The sequence below is a fragment of the Alnus glutinosa genome, chromosome 2 (genome assembly GCF_958979055.1).
Source record: "Alnus glutinosa chromosome 2, dhAlnGlut1.1, whole genome shotgun sequence".
In the NCBI taxonomy this organism is placed as follows: domain Eukaryota; kingdom Viridiplantae; phylum Streptophyta; class Magnoliopsida; order Fagales; family Betulaceae; genus Alnus; species Alnus glutinosa.
In genome coordinates, this window is record NC_084887.1 from 171,703 (window position 1) to 191,129 (window position 19,427).

The window sequence follows — 19,427 nt, forward strand, 5'->3', positions numbered from 1 at the left end:
ACATATAGATTAGCCAGCGAAACCTCTGCATGCTTCTTGTTATCATGATTATTTATACCTATTCCATTTGAGCTTAAGGGCTAACAAAAAGAGACGCAGCTGGAAATAATGCACGGAGGTGAAATCAACGCCATCATAACTCAAAGGCCTTTCACCCCCACAGCTTAACTAAAAAAGAAATCAACTTATGTGCTTGCCATAGTAAACCTGTAGGTCAGCCCAGATCCTCATAAAACAAAGGGTTCGACGTTAAAAGTAATGATTGTATAGCTAATTCAGACAAAGTACAGTTACCTATCATAACGTTAACTAAGATAGAAAGCCAAAAAGATATTCACATCATGAGTTTACACAACAAAGCAGGAAGGGAAGCTCTAGCAGCTTCAATTTCTAAAAGTGAAGTAGCCATAAATACTAGCTGGTCAGTTGAGTCAAAATGAAAGTACAAAACAAGTAGCATGGTCATTAAATAAAACAAAACCAGATACCGCCAGTCAGCTGCTGATCAGGGAAACCCAGAATCTATTTGCAATTTATACAGATTTGTAATTCCCAAGATTCTTTTGCATCGACTTGTAGAAAATAATTTCTGTTCCCTGAGCTGGTCAACTTCCTTTCCCTTGTTGGATTTGCTGAAGAAGAGCAGCTGCCAGCTGTAATGTTGCTTGCAGTCGTTTCTGAGGATCTGCTTCTGCTTCTTCCTGTGCGCTATTGTTTTGCAGTAGTTGATTTCCCTGAGCCCCTGTCTGAAGCTCTCTTTGAACCATGCGAGGCACTGCAGGCACATTTGAGGCCTGCTGTTGCAGTTGCTGCAACTGTTGAACTTGACTAAACTGCGATGCTGAAAGCTCAGACCTCGCCTGATTATTATGTGGAACATATTTCTGGGATGTTCGTAAAGAGTTGTCAGATTCATTCATTGTGTTTATCTGCCTATACTCATCACCCACAGATATATGGGGAGTGCTCCCTGACTGCCTCTGCTGACCAAGAAGAGATGATGCCAACTGGGCAATTTGATCTGGTTGCAGGGCCGTCATAGGCAGCGACAAAGAAGCTGAAGTTTGGGTTCCCTGAAGAGACGACTTTCTATTTCCAGATAATGAAATACCAGAAATTCCACCTTTATAATGACTAGAGCTCGTTTCTTGCACCGTGTTTCGCAGGACCGAATGATGCTCCTGCACAACAGAAACAGCAGCACTATTGGATGGTTGTGATGGTGCATTTGTACTACCAGACATTGAATTCTGAAGATGGTGAGAAGAGAAATTTTGTCGCAGCATAGGGTTTCCCTGACGTAGTTGATAGTCATGCCTGTTTTCATTGTAAGAGTCAGATACACCACTGACAGCATAAGCAGAGCCTGAAGATGATCCAGGTGGAGCTGATGTAACCACATTCCCTGAAAAAGACACATTGGGAACTCCTGATTTTCCCAAATCTTGGAAAGATGTTAATGGATGAATACGTAGCAAAGGTGTTGATGGCTTTGTAAATGATGTATCCGCTTTAATGGGCAATAAATTTGTAATTTTCTTCTCATTTTGATGGTGAAGAGACCCAAAATTGGAACCGGAATGCTCTAACCTCAAAACAACCCCAGATATACTCAGTTTCCCAGGTACTTTAAGTACTTTCTCTGAGAACTCTGATGGGGGTACAAGAAACAAAGTGGTCTTTTCGTCCAACTTAGCAACTGCTGCTCGCTGTTTTTCTCCAAGATAATGCATAAATTCATTATAGAATCCAATATCAGCATCACTTTCAGGTACAAAGAAGACAACCCAAGCATTAGCCGCTTGATAGTAATGCTTTGAAAGCATGTCTAGACCAGTCCTTGCAGTGCAGTCCAAGAATTCAGGCCTGCAGCATAATTATACCGTTAACAGTGAGTTTAGTGGTAGTTCGGCAGCTAGGCAGAAAAAGGAGAAAGAATGAGCAGCTGTATACTCTGCTCTGAGTTTTATAGTCTTCGCAGCTACTAAACTGCAATTGAATACTCCACAGAATTGAAACATACTATTGTATTCTATAAATCCTAAAAAACATATTCATATTGTTTCTATAGCATCTGAAACAGGATACAGACAAATTTAAACTCTGGAAATGATATAGAAAAATTTGTCCCCAAATTCAGTAAATTGGGCCAAATCCGGAAAATCAAATTTAATTAAATATGGTCCACTTTAATTAATTAATACATATAAAATTCAGAGAAATAATCCAAAACTCAATGAAACATGGTAAGCTTGTAAAAAAGAATTAGTTTGTCCAAACTCAAATTAATTTTAGACAATATTATATGATACATTGACCAGTATGTAATGCAGCTAGAAACATGGACAAAACCATGATATGCATTGAACACTCAGATGCCTTGTAGAACAAAATAGACATTTTCCATTTCCATGGGGCACTGAAATGGACCCTGAATGGACAGATATTACTTGCAAATAAAGTATTAAAACGATGGTAGAAATCAATGCATTCACTAAGACAAAACAAAATCAAATCATCCTTCTTCTTCTTTTTTGTAAGAAATCAAAGCATCTTAGTAACTACATAAAGAGGAAGCAGCAAGAGGGAGAAGTAATCAATTGGATGCTGTCAAAGCACAAAAAGAGAATAAGTAACAGTCAACTAGAAGCCCTTTTCACAACCTCGGTTCTGTTTAAAGCTTATCATGACAACAAAACACAAATTTCCAATTAAGAACATTTATTTACTACTTACAACATGATGTCCAGGACTTTTCCGACAGGAAAGCAGCGAGCCCGACAGACAGGATTTCCTCCCTTTGCAATAGTCCCTTCCCATTTCCATTCATTCAAAGAAGATTGATCGGATTCAGGTGTGAATCTTTTTTTCTCAAAAGGATTTGATGGCAGAGAACCAGAGCCCACCTTGAAACTATCATAAGATTCTCCCCAGTGATCACTACTATCTGCATGAGGTAGAGCTATATTCGGTCTGTGATCAGGGGTCTGTTTATACCCAAAAGGTACAGCCTCAAAGTTTTTATCAAAGGCCTCAGGTTGGGAAAAATCAGAAAATACCTTTGGGATATGTGTCTCTTGTTCAAAATCAGAAAAAGGATGCTCAGGAAGGTCTTTTTCGGGCAGAAAGGAGCCAGTCTTCAATTTCTTGGTTCCATGAAAGAAATGGACATCTTCTGGCAAGTCCCATGGATCCTCATACGATGGACTTGTTTGAGGAAATCTCTGAGAATAATCATGTAACTGAGCGTGTTTCTCTCTTGTAGGACTACTGCAATGTTCATAAATATCCTCTTGTAGTCCTAGATCAGACCCCACTTCTCCAAACCTTCTCTGTTCAAATGTATTATTTCCATCTGTCCATGAAGAGCGCTTCCTATTAAAACTATAGGCGTCAGAATCTCCAGCATCCAAATCTGGAAAAAATTGAGGAGATCTTATGCCGAGATCTTCAGTTAAGCTCCCAAAATTCCTATCCTGCCGAAAGTTCCCAGAAGATCCCAGGCGAACATTTGTCTTGGAAGGTGGGGAAGGAGGGGCATTCATTGAGCTCCTTCCGCTGTTGGATGATCCAGTTTCACTCTTTGCAAAACAAATATGTACACGAGGATTTCCAAATAATTTTCCCTGAAGAGTTTCTTTTGCCCTGCAAGCTGACATTACGCTCCTGAATCGAACAAAGGCATAACTACGACCAGGAAATGCAGTAATCTTCTCAATCTCACCAAATGGTGAAAAAGCCTTCCTTAAGATCATTTCATCCACCTTCAATAAAGCTGGAAACCCTATCCATAAAACTGAACTAGGGTCTACATTTTTATCACTCACATTGGATTTGTCAGGATAGAAAGGATCAGGACTAGCATGGCGTGTTCTAAACTCCCTTTGCGAGAAAGGAGATCCTCTCAATACCGAGCGCTGTTCATCTTGACGTTGAGAGTGATCTTCATCACGTGATGATGTTGATGACTTATCCTGTGATTAAAAGATCTCATCAAGTTCGAATGCAAAAACCAACCCATATTCCAAGCAGTCAAAAATGAGCCACCCTTATGCTTCAGCATACATCCGAAAGAAACAAAAGAATTGCAACTAATCTTCAAATAGAATTGATGATCTCACAATAATTGGTGATGGGCCTCAAGTATATTAGGGATGGCAGAATATATATCCAGCACAAAGCACCCAAATTACTAACAAGTACTATTTATATGAAGTGACATTCTGCATAGAGACATGAAACAGCAAATCCTCATGTTTTATTCGATGTGTCAGCCCATCCAGATGCAACTTACAATATCAAATTCAAGTATAATATGAGACCAATCAAATACAGTCGACGTGAATTTAAACAAATTAATCAGCTCAAGAGACATTTGCAAACTTCTATAAGATCAATAACAAGTTCAAGCACTCAGAGGAGACAACTAGCACGTATTCAGAAACCCACTAATCACATTATAAAGAAATTAAAGAGGAGCTCAGGGGAGCAATTTGACACCTCTTTCTTATTGTCAACACAAACATCCTCCTCATTTCATGACAACGGTTTGCCTGTCTGTTTCCCTGTCAGGAGTGAATAGAGAATTTTTTGACATCTATGTCGGACACTTGAGCCACTAATAGGAAAGCAAACAAGGACTAAAAGAAGATAACTAGTGGCAAATATAACAAATATGCCAACAACAATAACTTTACCTCTTCTTAAAGAAATTCAAAAGGGCTGGACATTTTGCCACTGTCAAACAAGCATGATCCTCAATTGAGAAGACCATGTCCAGGAGCATGATTTTCCTTAATTCCCCATTAAAAGAGGTGAAAAAGGACTCCTATGCAAAAAATCAGGAACATAAATCGCTCAAAGCTCATGCAATGGGAAGTGGCCAGTTCCCTGGTTAAATTACCATTTAATCTGCCTGCTTCCACTACAATGGGCACACACATTTGTACTTCTAGAACAACTGGAAATCTTCTACTGAATGAATGAATTCTGATCAGAGAAAAATCAAATGCCCCAACATTAATAGCACATAACTAACTGACAAATTTGTATTGTCAATCTCACGCTGAATTTCATTCATAGGCACTGAAAGTAATTGAAAGATGTACACAAGCACAAAGACCCAATCATTGCTCCAAGCACCATCTAAATACTAAAGGTATCTCTAACATCCTTTTCAACCAGCTCATGCGCCGCCAACTTTTAACCACCAATGAAATATGAGAACAAAAGCAGAAGAGGAAAAGGGGGAAAAATCTTGATGCATAATTTAAACAACCCACACATGATCAATTAGACAAGAAATGGCAATGCGATGCCACAAAAGAATGCTCCATTAGCTTCAATAAATGGGAAATTAATTTCAATTTAATCAAGTCGAACCGCAAATTTTTTTGACGTCAAGCAACTGTCTACATGTGCAGACTTGAGATTCCAAAAAGATTCGCATGGAGAATAATGTTATGATACCAATGAAACTTTTACATAGGGAAGTTAAAAAAGTACAACTGCAGGGCGTTGTCAAAGATTTTCCAAAATGAAAATTCTTGGCTTCGTCCTGTAATAGATATAGGGAAGGAAATAAGAGATGGATATGGATGACAAATATCTGCCTGTGTAGTGGTTTACCTATTCTCTGAAACAAAGCCCCGTTAGTAGCAAGGTCCCACATTTGGATAAAACAGTATCATTCCACAGACCATGTCATTAAAAAAATTCAGTTGCTAATACCCAAATTACCAATAACATAGAAACAAATTTGCAGAATACCCACATTGCAGATTTAAAAGAATTTATTTTGAATCTTGAATACATGAGGATAATAACAGAGGATGTCAACAAGAGTAGAAAGGGCGATCCTCCCACAACGGGGAATGCAATTAGGATTCATGGACCTGTTATCACACGTTTGTATTAAGCAGTGCTGCTTCTAAACCCATGATTTCTTGCAGTTACACACTTCTAAGTGTCTGTCAAATTAATGCAACAATTGCAGTGGTAACTGAAGTCAATATCTAAATTTCTGTAATTTCATCAGATGAATGATATTTGCGAACTGGATTATATGTCGGTCCACAACTCCATGAAACTTGGAGATTGGATAAAATATCCAATATTAGTGATTCTGTTACTTGATTTTTACATTTTTCCCACCGAAAGTCTATACCAAATAGAGATTAATATTTTATGCGATAAAGTTGTGCAATCTGCATATTATATGCCACTTCACTTCCATAAACCATCAAGCTTATAACACATTTCTCGATAAATATAAGCATAAGACCATATGAGTATCGCACAACATAACTCACTCAAACAAAGTTATTAGTTCAACCAATAACCTCACATCATATTATGTATCTTATCCATTACGATACAATTTCCTATACTCACAAAGATACCATACAACTGGCTTTATATTTTTTTTTTGATATGGGTTCGTATGGATTACCTAAAAATATGGTCTGTGGCAAGAGAAGTGATTCACATGCAGCATGTCAAACTAAAGGATGAGAACCATTAGTCAACTTCAGATTTCACGTATAATTAATGAACATCATAATTGGCACAACAAATTCATATATATTTTTGCTTGCTTGATCATAGTGGCATAAAAGAAAGCAATTAGCCGATTGGGGCAATGGCACAATGCATTGGAATACTTGCTACAACCATCAGTACAGAAACTCTCTTTTTTGCTCTGGCATAGCAAACTTCATAAACTACCTAGCCTTGATTTTGCAAATTTTTACTGTTCAAAGAGTTATAGCACCCAAAAAGAAGAAACAAAAAGAAGAGCAAGCAGCAACATAACTGGAAATTACAATCTCTCTTCTTCTTCTTCTTTTCTTTTCTTTTTTTTTTTTTTTTTTTTGGGGGGGGGGGGATTAAGTGAAAACCTAAAATAAGTAGGTTTTGTTTGGTAAACTATTTTTTTAACTAGAATTTGCACGCTCTAGCTTCTGCCTTTGTGCTTCACTGACATAGTCATATAATGTAATAACTGTTTAGAGTGTATCATCATTCAAACCAAACTTGCAAATTTATATCCCACAAAATATTGCATTTGAATAAATCCAAGGGCTGTGCACAGATCATATAATTTGCATTCCTATCACCTGACATTTTAATGTTGTTTAGAAACAAATCTTGTTTGAAGCGGATTCCACCTTTAATATTTGTCTCAATGTTCCAAATGCAGTATATTCCAGAAAATATAGACAATTCTTCAAATGATCCATCCTAAATTCATCCTCTCATATTGTCAAATTACGAAAACCAGTGATTCTACAATAGGGGACAATTCTGTCCCTGCCAATATCAAAATGCGTCCTCATCAAACTAAATCAAACAAGAGAGTCAAAACACATTTCAATTCAACCCTGATGGGTTTGTTTTGGGTTTCTTTCAGACATGTTGAGAGGTTCTAAAAGAGGATATTATGGCAGTATTGAGGGAGTTTCATGGTCAAGGGAGTTTTGAGAAGAGCATTTTCATCTCTCTTATCCCAAAGAAAGTTAGTGCTGTAGATATCAAGGATTTTCGTCCTATCAATCCAGTAGGGTGGTGTCTACAAAACATATATAAGGTAGTGGCAAACAAATTGAAACAGGTGTTGGAGAAGATCATATCAAATTCGCAGAATGCGTTTATTAAGAGGAGATAGATTCTGGATTCAGTTTTGGTTGCAAATGAGTGTATTGACAGTCGACTCAGATCAGGGGTTCCAAGCTTGTTGTGCAAATTGGATCCAGAAAAGGCTTATTATCATATGAATTGGGAATTTTTGTTGTATTTGTTGAAGAGAAGTGGTTTTGGGTAGAAATGGCGAGCATGGATAGCATTTTGTATTTCTATGGTGCGATTTTCCATTTTAATAAATAGAGCCTCATCTGGCTAATAGGATTGAGAAACTTCAGCGAGATTTTTTTTTTTTTGATAAGTAAGTAGAGAATTTTATTAGAAAAATGCAAAGCGCAATCAAGTATACAGGGGGTATACAAGAAAGACAATTAAGAAGAAGAAGAAAGCAATACAAGGAAATCGTTATAACTAATCTCTAGAGGTGCTAGATACGCAGCCGTCCAGGAGTACAAAGAATGAAGAAAAAAGGAAATGAGCTCCTCTATGGTTCTTTCTTTGTCCTCAAACTGTCTATCGTTGCGTTCCGTCCACAGGCACCACATAAGACAACAAGGAGCCATTTTCCACACGACCGCACTTCGAGACCGTCCCCCCGACCACCAACAGGCAAATAAGTCTATCACCCGAGAAGGCATCACCCAATACAGACCGAACCGGCTAAGGATGACATACCAAAGAGCGCGTGCAACCTCGCAATGAAGAAGAAGATGATCCACAGTCTCCCCGGTCATTTTACACATGCAGCATCTATCAATCACAATGACACGCTTCTTTCTGAGATTGTCCAAGGTGAGGATTTTCCCTAACGCTGCCGTCCAAGCGAAGAAGGCCACTTTCAATGGGGCCTTGGTCCGCCAAATACTTTTCCAGGGGAATAAAGAAGCTTCTTTGCAGGCAAGAGCCTTATAGAATGATCTAACATCAAAAGACCCTTTGCGAGAGAGGGACCACCAAAGCCGGTCCCCCCCATCTTGAGCCACCTTGGAAGAATACAGTAAGGAGAAAAAGGAAGCCATAACATCCACCTCCCAATCGTGAACATCACGGAAAAATCTGACATCCCACTAATAGGAACCACTTACCACTACCAAATGGTCTTCTACCAAAGTATCCTTGGCACAAGCTATATCATACAGAACTGGAAAAGCTTCCTTGAGGGACATCTCTCCACACCATACATCATCCCAAAAACGTATCATCGACCCATTGCCCAAGATAAGTCTGGTATAGCTACAAAACAAGCTCCACCCCTTCCTAATGTTCTTCCAAATCCCCACACCGTGAGACCCAAGGGGATCTAAGGAACACCAACCAGCCCTAGAAGAGCCATACTTTGCATCCACCACGGATTTCCACAGAGCTTCTCTCTCATAAGCATAACGCCACAACCACTTCCCTAAAAGCGCCTTGTTGAAAATTCTCAAGTTTCGTATGCCCAAACCACCTTCAGAAATAGGATGACAAACCTTGGACCAACTAACCAAGTGGTATTTGAATACGTCGCCTATGCCACCCCACAAAAAGTCTCGATGCAGCTTCTCAATGCGACTAGCAACACTGGATGGAATAGGGAAAAGAGAGAGAAAATATGTAGGAAGGTTGGAGAGAGTACTCTTTATAAGGGTAACCCTACCCCCCTTCGACAAATACAACCGCTTCCAGCTAGCCAACCGCCTCTCAATCTTCCCTACAACTTCATCCCAACAAGACTTAGCCTTGAAAGGAGCTCCCAACGGAAGACCAAGATACTTTATAGGAAGAGAGGAAACTCCACAGCCCAATATGTTAGCTAGACCGTCCATATTATCCACCTCACCCACAGGAACCATAACAGATTTGGCCAGATTAATCTTCAATCCTGACACAGTTTCAAAAGAAATAAGAAGCATACGAAGATAATGAAGATGATCAGAATTAGCCCCACAAAAGACTAAAGTATCGTCTGCGAACAATAGGTGAGAAATGTTAATAGCTTCGCTGTTGCCAGAACCCACAGAAAACCCTGAAAGGTAGCCCTTTTGGACAGTAGCGAAGAAAAACTTGCTAAGAGCCTCCATCACAATGACGAACAATAGTGGTGACAGTGGGTCACCCTGTCTAAGGCCACGAGAGCTACTGAAAAAACCGGTTGGGGAGCCATTCACCAGCACAGAGAACCGCACCGTAGATATACAATGCGCTATCCAGGAGCACCATCTCTCCCCAAAGCCACATCTTCTCAACATATACAATAAGAAATCCCAGTTAACGTGATCGTAGGCCTTCTCAACATCCAACTTACAAAGTAACCCTGGTTCGCCGGATTTGATTCGACTATCCAAGCACTCATTGGCAATAAGAACTGAATCAAGAATTTGCCTACCTTTCACAAAAGCATTTTGAGGGGATGATATAATCTTCTCCACCACCTTTTTAAGTCTATTTGCAAGGACTTTTGCAATGATCTTGTACACACCACTTACAAGACTGATAGGACGAAAGTCCTTTAGATCCACAGCCCCAGACTTCTTCGGAATTAAGGCTATAAAAGTGGCGTTAACACTTTTGACAAACTTGCTTTGAGAGTGAAAGTCCCAGAAAACCCTCATAAGATCTGTCTTGATCACATCCCAGCAGTCTTGGAAAAACGCAAGAGAAAACCCATCTGGACCAGGTGCCTTGTCTCGATTCATGCTTTTCACCACCTCTAAGACCTCCATCTCCTCGAAAGGAAGTTCTAAAGTAGAGGCCTCAGCTGCATCCAAGGTCTCGAAAGCAATATTATCCATTCTAGGTCTCCATGGGAAAGGTTCTGTAAAGAGAGACTCATAGAATTGAGCAACATGCTCTCTGATAACCTGCTGGTCGGAAGAAACAGAGCCATTGATAGAGAGCGACTCTATGGAATTAGACCTCCTGTTCGAGTTAGCAATTCGGTGAAAAAATTTAGTGCATTTATCACCCTCTTTCAGCCAAAGAACCCTAGACTTCTGTCTCCAACTAATCTCTTCCTGCAAGATAGAGTTCTCCAAGTCTCTGATGACCACACATTTCCTCTCCTTTTCTTCGGAAGATAAACCTTGTTGTTCCTCCAACCTATCAAGAGTACATAACTCTTCCATGTGCATTTTTTTGCGAAACTCCACATTGCCAAACTCCTGTTCATTCCATCTCTTGAGATCAGCCTTTAAGGCCTTAGTTTAAGTTCCATTTAGTTAAATGATCAAAAATTTGTTCCCTGAAACAAACTGGCGGATTAGGGGTAAAAAAACTTGATTAAGTTTAATCAAGCACTGCTTATCTCCAGGTTTTTAATGTTAATGTTCAGTGGAACTCATCTTTCTATTAGATTTGTACAGGATTGGGATGTGGATTTGGTGATTGCATTTTACAATGTGTTGTATTCTCTCCGATTGAGACAAGGTGGTGAGAATAGTAGTTAGTGGATCCCTTCAAAGAGGAGGAAGTTTGAAGAAAGGTCATTTTATCAAGAATTAGCTAGATCAGAGGGTTCATTTTTTCCTTGGAAGAGTATTTGGAGAGTAAATGTTCCATTGAGAGTAAGTTTCTTTGTGTGGACAACAGCTCTTAGAAAGATGTTGGCATTGGATAAATTGAGGAAGAAGAAAGTAATAGTAGTGGAATGATGTTGTATGTGTAAAAGGAGTAGGGAATCTATAAATCATCTTCTTCTCCATTGTGAAGTGGCAAGAGAATTATGAAATGCGTTGTTTCGCCATTTTGGAGTAGAATGGGTTATGCCTAGAAGTGTAATAGAGCTATTAGATTTTTTTCTTTTTTTGATAAATAATTCATTTAATTGAAGAGCGCAAAAGGGCGCAACCCAAGATTGTTGGTGAGGTCAATTGGGAAGTCGATCAGTTTTAGCTGTTTGGAAGATGTCCCCTTTATGCTTAATGTAGTTATGGAGAGAACGAAATGCAAAACGTTTTGAAGATCGTGACATGGTGGTGGAAGAGCTCAATAACATCTTGGTCAAAACGCTTTATACATGGACAGTAACGTTAAATTTCTCATTTTTTTCTAACTTGGCTTATTTATGGATTTTTGTTCTTCTTCCCATCATTAGTAGGGGTTATCTCTTTTATACATCATGTGTACTAGGGTTATGCCCCTTTGCACTTATTAAAGAATTGTATTACTTATTTAAAAAAAAAAAAGTTTAATTAAGCACTGCTGGGTAAGTGGTTATGTCGTTACGCTACGGAGACGTAGGCTTCGTGGCAATTGACGATGGAAGCATATTAGGAGGGGCTGGGGAGTTTTTTTCCAAGATTTGCCAGATATGAAATGGGAGATGGAACTAAGATTAGGTTCTGGTATGATTTATGCTGTGGGGATCAACCACTGAAGTACTTTTTTCCAGAGTTATTTAGTATTGCTCGTTGTAAGGAGGTGTGGGTTACGATAAAAATTGCAGTTTCCAATGGTAATATTCAGTGGAATGTATCTTTTATAAGACCTGTACAGGATTAGGAGGTAGATTTGGTGATTGCGTTTTTTGATTTGTTTTATTCTATCAGATTGAGGCAAGGTGGTGAGGATCGTATTTGGTGGATCCCTTCAAAGAGGAAGTTTGAAGTGGGGTCGTTTTTTCACAAGTTATCTAATTTGAGGGGTTCATATTTTCCTTGGAAGAGGATTTGGAAAGTCAATATTCCATTGAGAGTGAGTTTCTTTGTGTGGACAACGGCTATTGGTAAGATTCTGACCTTGGATAACTTGAGGAAGAGAAGAGTAATAGTGGTGGAATGGTTTTGCATGTGTAAGAGGAGTGTGAAATCCATATATCTTCTTATCTATTGTAAATTGGCAAGAAAATTATGGACTGCAATTTTTGGCTTTTTCGAAGTAGAATGGGTCATGCCTAGAAGGGTGATAGAGTTGTCAGATTGTTGACGAGATCAGTTGGGAAGTCGTCCAATTTTAGTCACTTGGAGGATATTCCATGTGTACTTAATGTGGAGCATATGGAGAGAACAAGAATGCAAGATGTTTTGAAGATTGTGAGATGTTGGTAGCAGAGCTGAAGAACATCTTGGTTAAATCGCTTTATAAATGGATATGGGTGTATAATATTTTCTCATTTTTCTAACTTTTCAGAATTTGTGGATTTATGCTCTTCTTTTAATCATTGGTGGGGAATATCTCTTGTATACATCATGTGTATTAAGGTAGCGCTCCACTGCGCTTATTAATGATATGCATTACTTATAAAAAAAATAAAAAATTGATCCATTTTTTTTAATTTCCTTTTTCTAAGCAAACAAACTTTCCAAAATTTGGTTGAAAGAACACTTGATTCGTTTGGGGCATACGATTGTTCTACTAATTTATTACACATTTTACGACTATTCTACAGATTTAATACACATTTTGAACCTCCATCCTGCATCAAGAGGAACTAGGATATCTCAAACTAACTTGTGATCGACAATTTCCTACTATTAAATCACAATTTATTTCAATAATTTAAGCTGATAAGAAAATATGAGTTTAATCATTTAACTAATATTTTAACACTCCTCACGTATGGGCTCAAACTTCTCCTAATAACTAAGACCAATACGTAGAATATTTAATTAAAATAGGAGGCGAAGTACGAAGAACATGTTCGAACTCAAGTTAACATGGTATCAAAGCAGAGGTCCTGAGTTCGACCATGACTCCAAAGTTTACCATCTCATTTCAGTTAAATATTTCAAGTGTTGCACCTCACTTGTTAAATGAGAGTTTTAGCCGACACGAGAGGGGGAGTATTGAAGTGTTAATTAAATGAATAAATGAACCTTCTCCTATCCAAAACTCTTATAAAATGTACGCAAGCTAGGAAAGCACCGGTTCTTTCTCCCACCTTGACAAGTGCCGTTACAAAAACTTGGTTGGTAAACAGCAACTCAAATGGCACAACTGAAACAATAAACCCATGATTCCAACCCTTTTTTTCCCAAAATTAAGTGCTATTGATTAAAGCAATCAGATAATAGAATTGAAAATCAACGATAAAGGAGGCTCAATAGGCCATGTAGCTAAGCAGGAAGCCAGTTATTAAGCATTTGAAATGCTATTTCCATGAGGTAAACTTAGCTGCCGCAGCAACATTATCAGATGCACTAGGGCATTAAAAACACACACACACGTCATTCCTTCCTCACCATTCCCAACTATAATTATCATACATTTCAGAAAGATGTGCATAATGCATTAGTTAGAAAGAAAGAGTGAAACAAAAGAGCTTTTCCACTGCAAAGTTCACTCCATGGATACTGATCCATGTTTTTTCACCTCATACACAAATGACTTGAATATTTCAAAATGATGTGGACTGGTCACAAAGATGAGTCGTACACGAAAGCAAGCCACACAAGATTTTGAAACAGGGAGAGATGATATCTGATGAGTGGCAAGCATTAATTTTGTGAAAGCATCAAGATCTGCAGGATTCTATCACTTCTAGAATGGAATTTATTGGTGATTGGTTAGTGGAAAAGCTAATAGGGCTTTCCAGCACATCGGTTACACAGGGCTAATATATTTAGGACCTTGGTAGACAAGTTTCTTTCCTACAAGGTGCTCTCTTTATTTTTTTATTTTTTTAAAGTCGGAAATCAAGTGTAAGCACTTGTGATTCAGATATGAAATGAGATATCAGTCTGCTTTGGCTATGATGTTCTGCTGAATGGTGTACACCCCTTTTTTCAACAGATAGGAGCCTATCTTTAAACTTTCAGGTTATGTCACAGACGAAATACTCTGAGATTACCTTGAAAATTGCATCATCTTTAAGTTTATGATTATAATTAAGGACTGAAATTATGATAGATGGTTATCTAAAGCATGAAGCATCCTCTTTCTAATAAAACTTTCTACTACTTATTAAAAGTTGCTTGTCACCTAAAGCATGAAGCACCGAGTTTGTTACATCTTATATCATTTCTCATTTGCATTGCATCTTCAAATTCTTTTTAACTTTTTCTCCTTATCTTTTAACATAACAATAACTCCCCATAAATTTTAGAATTAGTTCAAGTGAGTACATCAAAATGAATATTTTCATCAATCGGCCACAGAACAGGCTGCAGTCCTGTCATGACCCAGAAAACGTGAAGCCACTACCACAATTTGCAAAGATAAATGTAAAAGAATGCGCACGAAAGTTACATTGACATTTGTGGTCACTGCCTGCAATGCGTTTGAACCAGCCATATGGAACATGCATAAAGGAATTAACCTTAACGAACTATATAATCATGATTTGTATGACATCTCATGATCTTAAAAAGTGTCTTCTTGATATTTTAATGTGCATACAGATTAGAAACCAATAAGTAATCCAGTGACTGCGGAACAATAGAATATGAATGGTTAACACACAAGATACTCTGCTTAGTTTGGTGGGACAAGAGGATGTTTCAGGCGAATGTCACTCTGGAAAATGTGTGCATATCTGACAGTAAAGAAAGAAATACCAATTGAAGATACATTGGACCTATTGTGAACCATGCAGAGAACTTACCAAATGCACTAGGATATTGGGAACAATATTGTGCTTTCAGGCCATGATACTTTGTAAATCTAGTCCCTCCCCTGTCTAGCTACTAGAAAATGAAACTTCATGGCTTCCATTCATGAATCCAGTTGCGCATATTGGTATTAGAGGAATTTGGACACACAAATTTAAAGGACTCCAGTCAAAATTGTTTGCATAAGCAACTAGTGTATGCGGCCATGATACTTTGTAAATCTCGTCCCTCTCCTGTCATGTCTTCCACTCATGAATCCAGTTGTGCATATTGGTACTAGAGGAATTTGAAGACAAATTTTAAGGACTTCAGTCAAAATTGTTTACAGAAGCAACTAGTGTATGCTGAATGCTTGCTCTACTAATAATCTCAACTATTATTATATGCCCTTCTCATGGAAAGCAATTCCAAAATTTCCAATGGCACACTGTCCACTCTGGTACATATAGCTTCACTCTCTATAAAGTATTAGAGGATTTAAAAATACCTAGCTGAAAATGCAGAGAGAGCACCATCTACCACCATACGCTAAAGGCCATAAACCACTACAATAGATCAATCTACTCCTAAGGTGTTTGTCCAGATGTGTTCCTTACAAAGCCAACCAAATACGAACAACTTTCCCCCATTGGCAGTCACTGGGACAATGAGTGTAAGTGAATTGGATTTTTTCCAATCTGTCCTCACGGCATAAAATGTTCAACCGACAAATGCTTAAAGATTACTGGAAGGAATGTTTTTGAGATTTTAATTTTCTAGGCAAATTTAATGATCTGTCAGTTTTATGAGAAGTTCCTTCCCCATCAAATGTAAGCATGAGAAACTGATTTTTTATGACAATGGAACAGAGTTGTTTCATTGGTGTAATTTGTTTTCTATAGTTTTCTATACTATACTAATTAAAATGGGAAGCAGGTGCATATCCCTGATGTTCTTTAAGTATATGATTAAACATTAATTTCTCCAACTCGCATGTGGTTTAAAGGCATTAACGCTAAGCAACACCTCAAGCAAAGAATTTTCCTGCTATTGACCATACTTCTCAGATAATCATGCAGCTATCAAAAAAAAATAGTTCTACTCTCTTGTTCTGGCAACAGAATTGTCATTATGCATTGGAAAATTGGAAGACCCACTGCTTTGCATCTTTTCATTTCTTTTTTTTTCTTTTTTTCTTTTTTTTCATTTCTTCCCCTTTTAATTTGCTGTTAAATACTTTGCATGTCTTTTTTAGGATTAATTTTGAGACAATTGAGAGTCTGAGACCAGATAAAATTTGGAACTCTTGAGAATGAGCACAACAGAATAAAAGTAGAAAGTCAAATAAGTTGCATGCCTCTTCCGTTTGTGATATAGATGGCACATTAAAGCCTGGGTAGAAACCCTTAAGACTTAAGGTTTCTGATATTAATCAGCTCATGAACATTGGAGTTTGAAACATCTGATGATACTGCTTTGCAGTTTCTGATTGAATAACTAATTGATTGGAGAGTCGCACTGTTGTTAACTGTCGATGTCATGGATTGCTGTCATTGGTTTGGTTAGATTACACAAGTGGGTCAAATTGAGCTAATATTTCTCTTGCTAACTTTTTTGTTTGAAAACTATGAAAGGAAGCTGCTATTAGTGCATTGACAAAATGAACTGAACATTAACTGACAATGGAAAGTATACATGGATACACATACACATAATACACAATATTTCACCGAGAAAGGAAAGCATGTCTAAGAATGTAATAGACAAGACAAAAGGTGGGGGGGCAGGACTAACCGCCTTGGTAAACTCAATCCTAAGCGGGTTGCCGGCAACAGGGAAACCTTGAAGCGCACTCATGGCATTAATGGCATCATCTTCCCTCCTGAAATTAAGGAAAGCATAGCTGCGGCCGGGCTGGAAAGCAATGCTTTCGAGCTCTCCAAACTGCAAGAAGTGATGGGTGAGGTCGTGCTCGAGTATGCCGTGGGGAAGATTCCCAACCCAGAGGTGTCTGGAGGGCAGATTGTTGTTGTTATTGTTGTTACGGCTGCTACTCTTGTCTTCAAATCTCAGAGGGTGGTAGTCCCTTCGGAACCGGTCCCGTCCTCCTCGGCCCGACTAAAATGCGAATACAAAATATAAAATCGACACTCTCAATAACAAATCACATCTTATATTATTATTTCAGTTGTAGCACATAAGAATGTGAATCATGGTAAAGAGGGTTTGGTTATGTCAGTCTCATTTGCACAGTTAATTACTCAAATCAATCAGATTAAAATTTCAGCAGCCTTATTTAGGCACAAACCCTAAGGCTGGGAGATTTGCATTGCTCGTTAAACTTAAAGCTTTAGGCGCAACTAGAATTAAAAACTGAAACAAAAAAGCAAGCAGAAAGCAGATTGTTTCCTATTGAATTGAGGGTGATTGAAGATGGAAGGAAGAGCTAATTTACCATTGTGTTGCGATTGATGTTTCTTGGATAGAGAGCAGAGAGAACCACAAATCCAATTTCCAATGTATTCAACCTGAATTTTCTCCCGGGTTTGCCGCGGAGGTTTAAAAGCGTTTAGAGCAATAGCAGTGATTAGACTCTCCGGGGCTCAGGGGCTCGGAGCCTCAGTCTCACACTAGAAAGCGTTTCTCTTAGGGTTTGGGATTGAGCACCGGTTATTTTTACTCCTTTCTTTTTCCTTTTTTTTTTTTTTTTTTTCCCTTGTTATATATATATATATTTTAATATAAGAATAATTGCACCACTGGTCCCTGGGGTATGCCATAATTACGAATCACTCCCTATGATTTAAAAAGTTTATGAGAAGTCATTGTGGTAAACTATAATTACAAATCGATCCTTAGAGTCAAATTCAGTTAAAAATTTTGACATATTCTGTTAAGGAATTTGATTCCTACACAATATCACCACAACAACTGCACAACACTCCTTCACATGGGGTGAGCCCCACCCCATGTGAGGGGGTGTTGTGCAGTTGTTGTGGTGGTGTTGTAAATCTATCATTTTCCTTCTGTTAAATGTCACGTCAGCGCCACATCAAAACAATAAGATGGCGACACGTGTCTATCTTAATAAAAAAAATATAAATTTATTAAAAAATAAATAAATAAACTTATTTTTTTTATAAAAAAATGACCTTTTTAGTTTGTTTTTTTTTTGAATTTTTCTTTTTTAAAAAATAAAAAATTGTTTATTTATTTATTCATTAATATATTTTTTTTTATTCAGATGGACCCGTGTCGCCATCTTATTAGTTTAATGTGGCGCTGACGTGGCATTTAATAGAATCTGTCAAATTTTTTAACAGAATTTGATTTTAGGGATCGATTTGTAATTATAGTTTACCACAAGAACCTTCCATAAACTTTTTAAACTATAAGAGTGATTCGTAATTATGGTATACCCCAGGGACCAGTAGTGCAATTATCCCTTTAAGGTACTATGAAAATTTAAGAATTATAATGACGTGGTTCGGGGCGAGTGGCAACCTCACTGGATGACTGCGTGTTTCGTTCCAAGAAGCCCACAACTTGTAGTTTGTATAACAGAATAAACGACCAATCCTCTGAGATCGTTTAGGCATTTTTTAAACTTTCCTATATCTTAAGAGCTAAAACTATAGGGGTGTATAAACGGTTGCAACCGGCGGTTATTAACTAAAACCGGTAACCACAACCGCCTATGGCGATTATTGCATTTTACCAACCGCAATCGCTAACTACCTAGGCAGAGGCGGTTATTTTTATAACCGCTAACCTACCAACCGCAACCGCTAACTGCCTAGATAGAGGTAGTTATTTTTATAACCGCTAGTTAGTGGTGATTGTATTTATATCCAGCAGTTTTAAAACCGCTTTTTAATTTGGGCTTTTGACCGGTTTTGGGCCTATTTTGAGCCTATTTTAGACAGTGTTTTCATAAAAGATTTTAATAATTTTTGGGCAATGAGATCCTATATATCAACAAGAGATTTGGAAAATAAAAATATTAGCTTTATTTAATTGCACCCTTTTTTTTTACCTTCCATTTTCCAAGTTTTTCAACGTGATGAAGAATGAGATTAATGTGTTTTTACCGTGCAATTGAGTTTCCAAATACCCATTTTGCATCAGTTCGTAAACAATAAATATTGTCTCGTCATAAACATTGCAACTCAGTAGAGAAATTATATTTGGATGTTGAATTTTGTTAAACAAATTGACCTCATTCTACAAATCCAAATGACAACTCAAGACCAAAACAATCAAGTCATAATACTCAAATTT

At 37.9% G+C, this 19,427-nt stretch overlaps 1 protein-coding gene across 1 annotated transcript; it reads right to left on the reverse strand.

The window, feature by feature from the left end:
* Window positions 1-290: 290 nt before the first annotated feature.
* LOC133860909 (flowering time control protein FPA) lies at window positions 291-17,830 on the reverse strand. The gene is made up of 4 exons (XM_062296572.1): window positions 17,602-17,830; window positions 16,941-17,264; window positions 2,737-3,974; window positions 291-1,866 (listed from the first exon to the last, which is right to left on the reverse strand). Exons 1-4 carry the CDS (start codon window positions 17,602-17,604, stop codon window positions 606-608), a joined length of 2,826 nt encoding a protein of 941 aa, XP_062152556.1. The 5' UTR covers window positions 17,605-17,830; the 3' UTR covers window positions 291-605.
* Window positions 17,831-19,427: the final 1,597 nt, after the last annotated feature.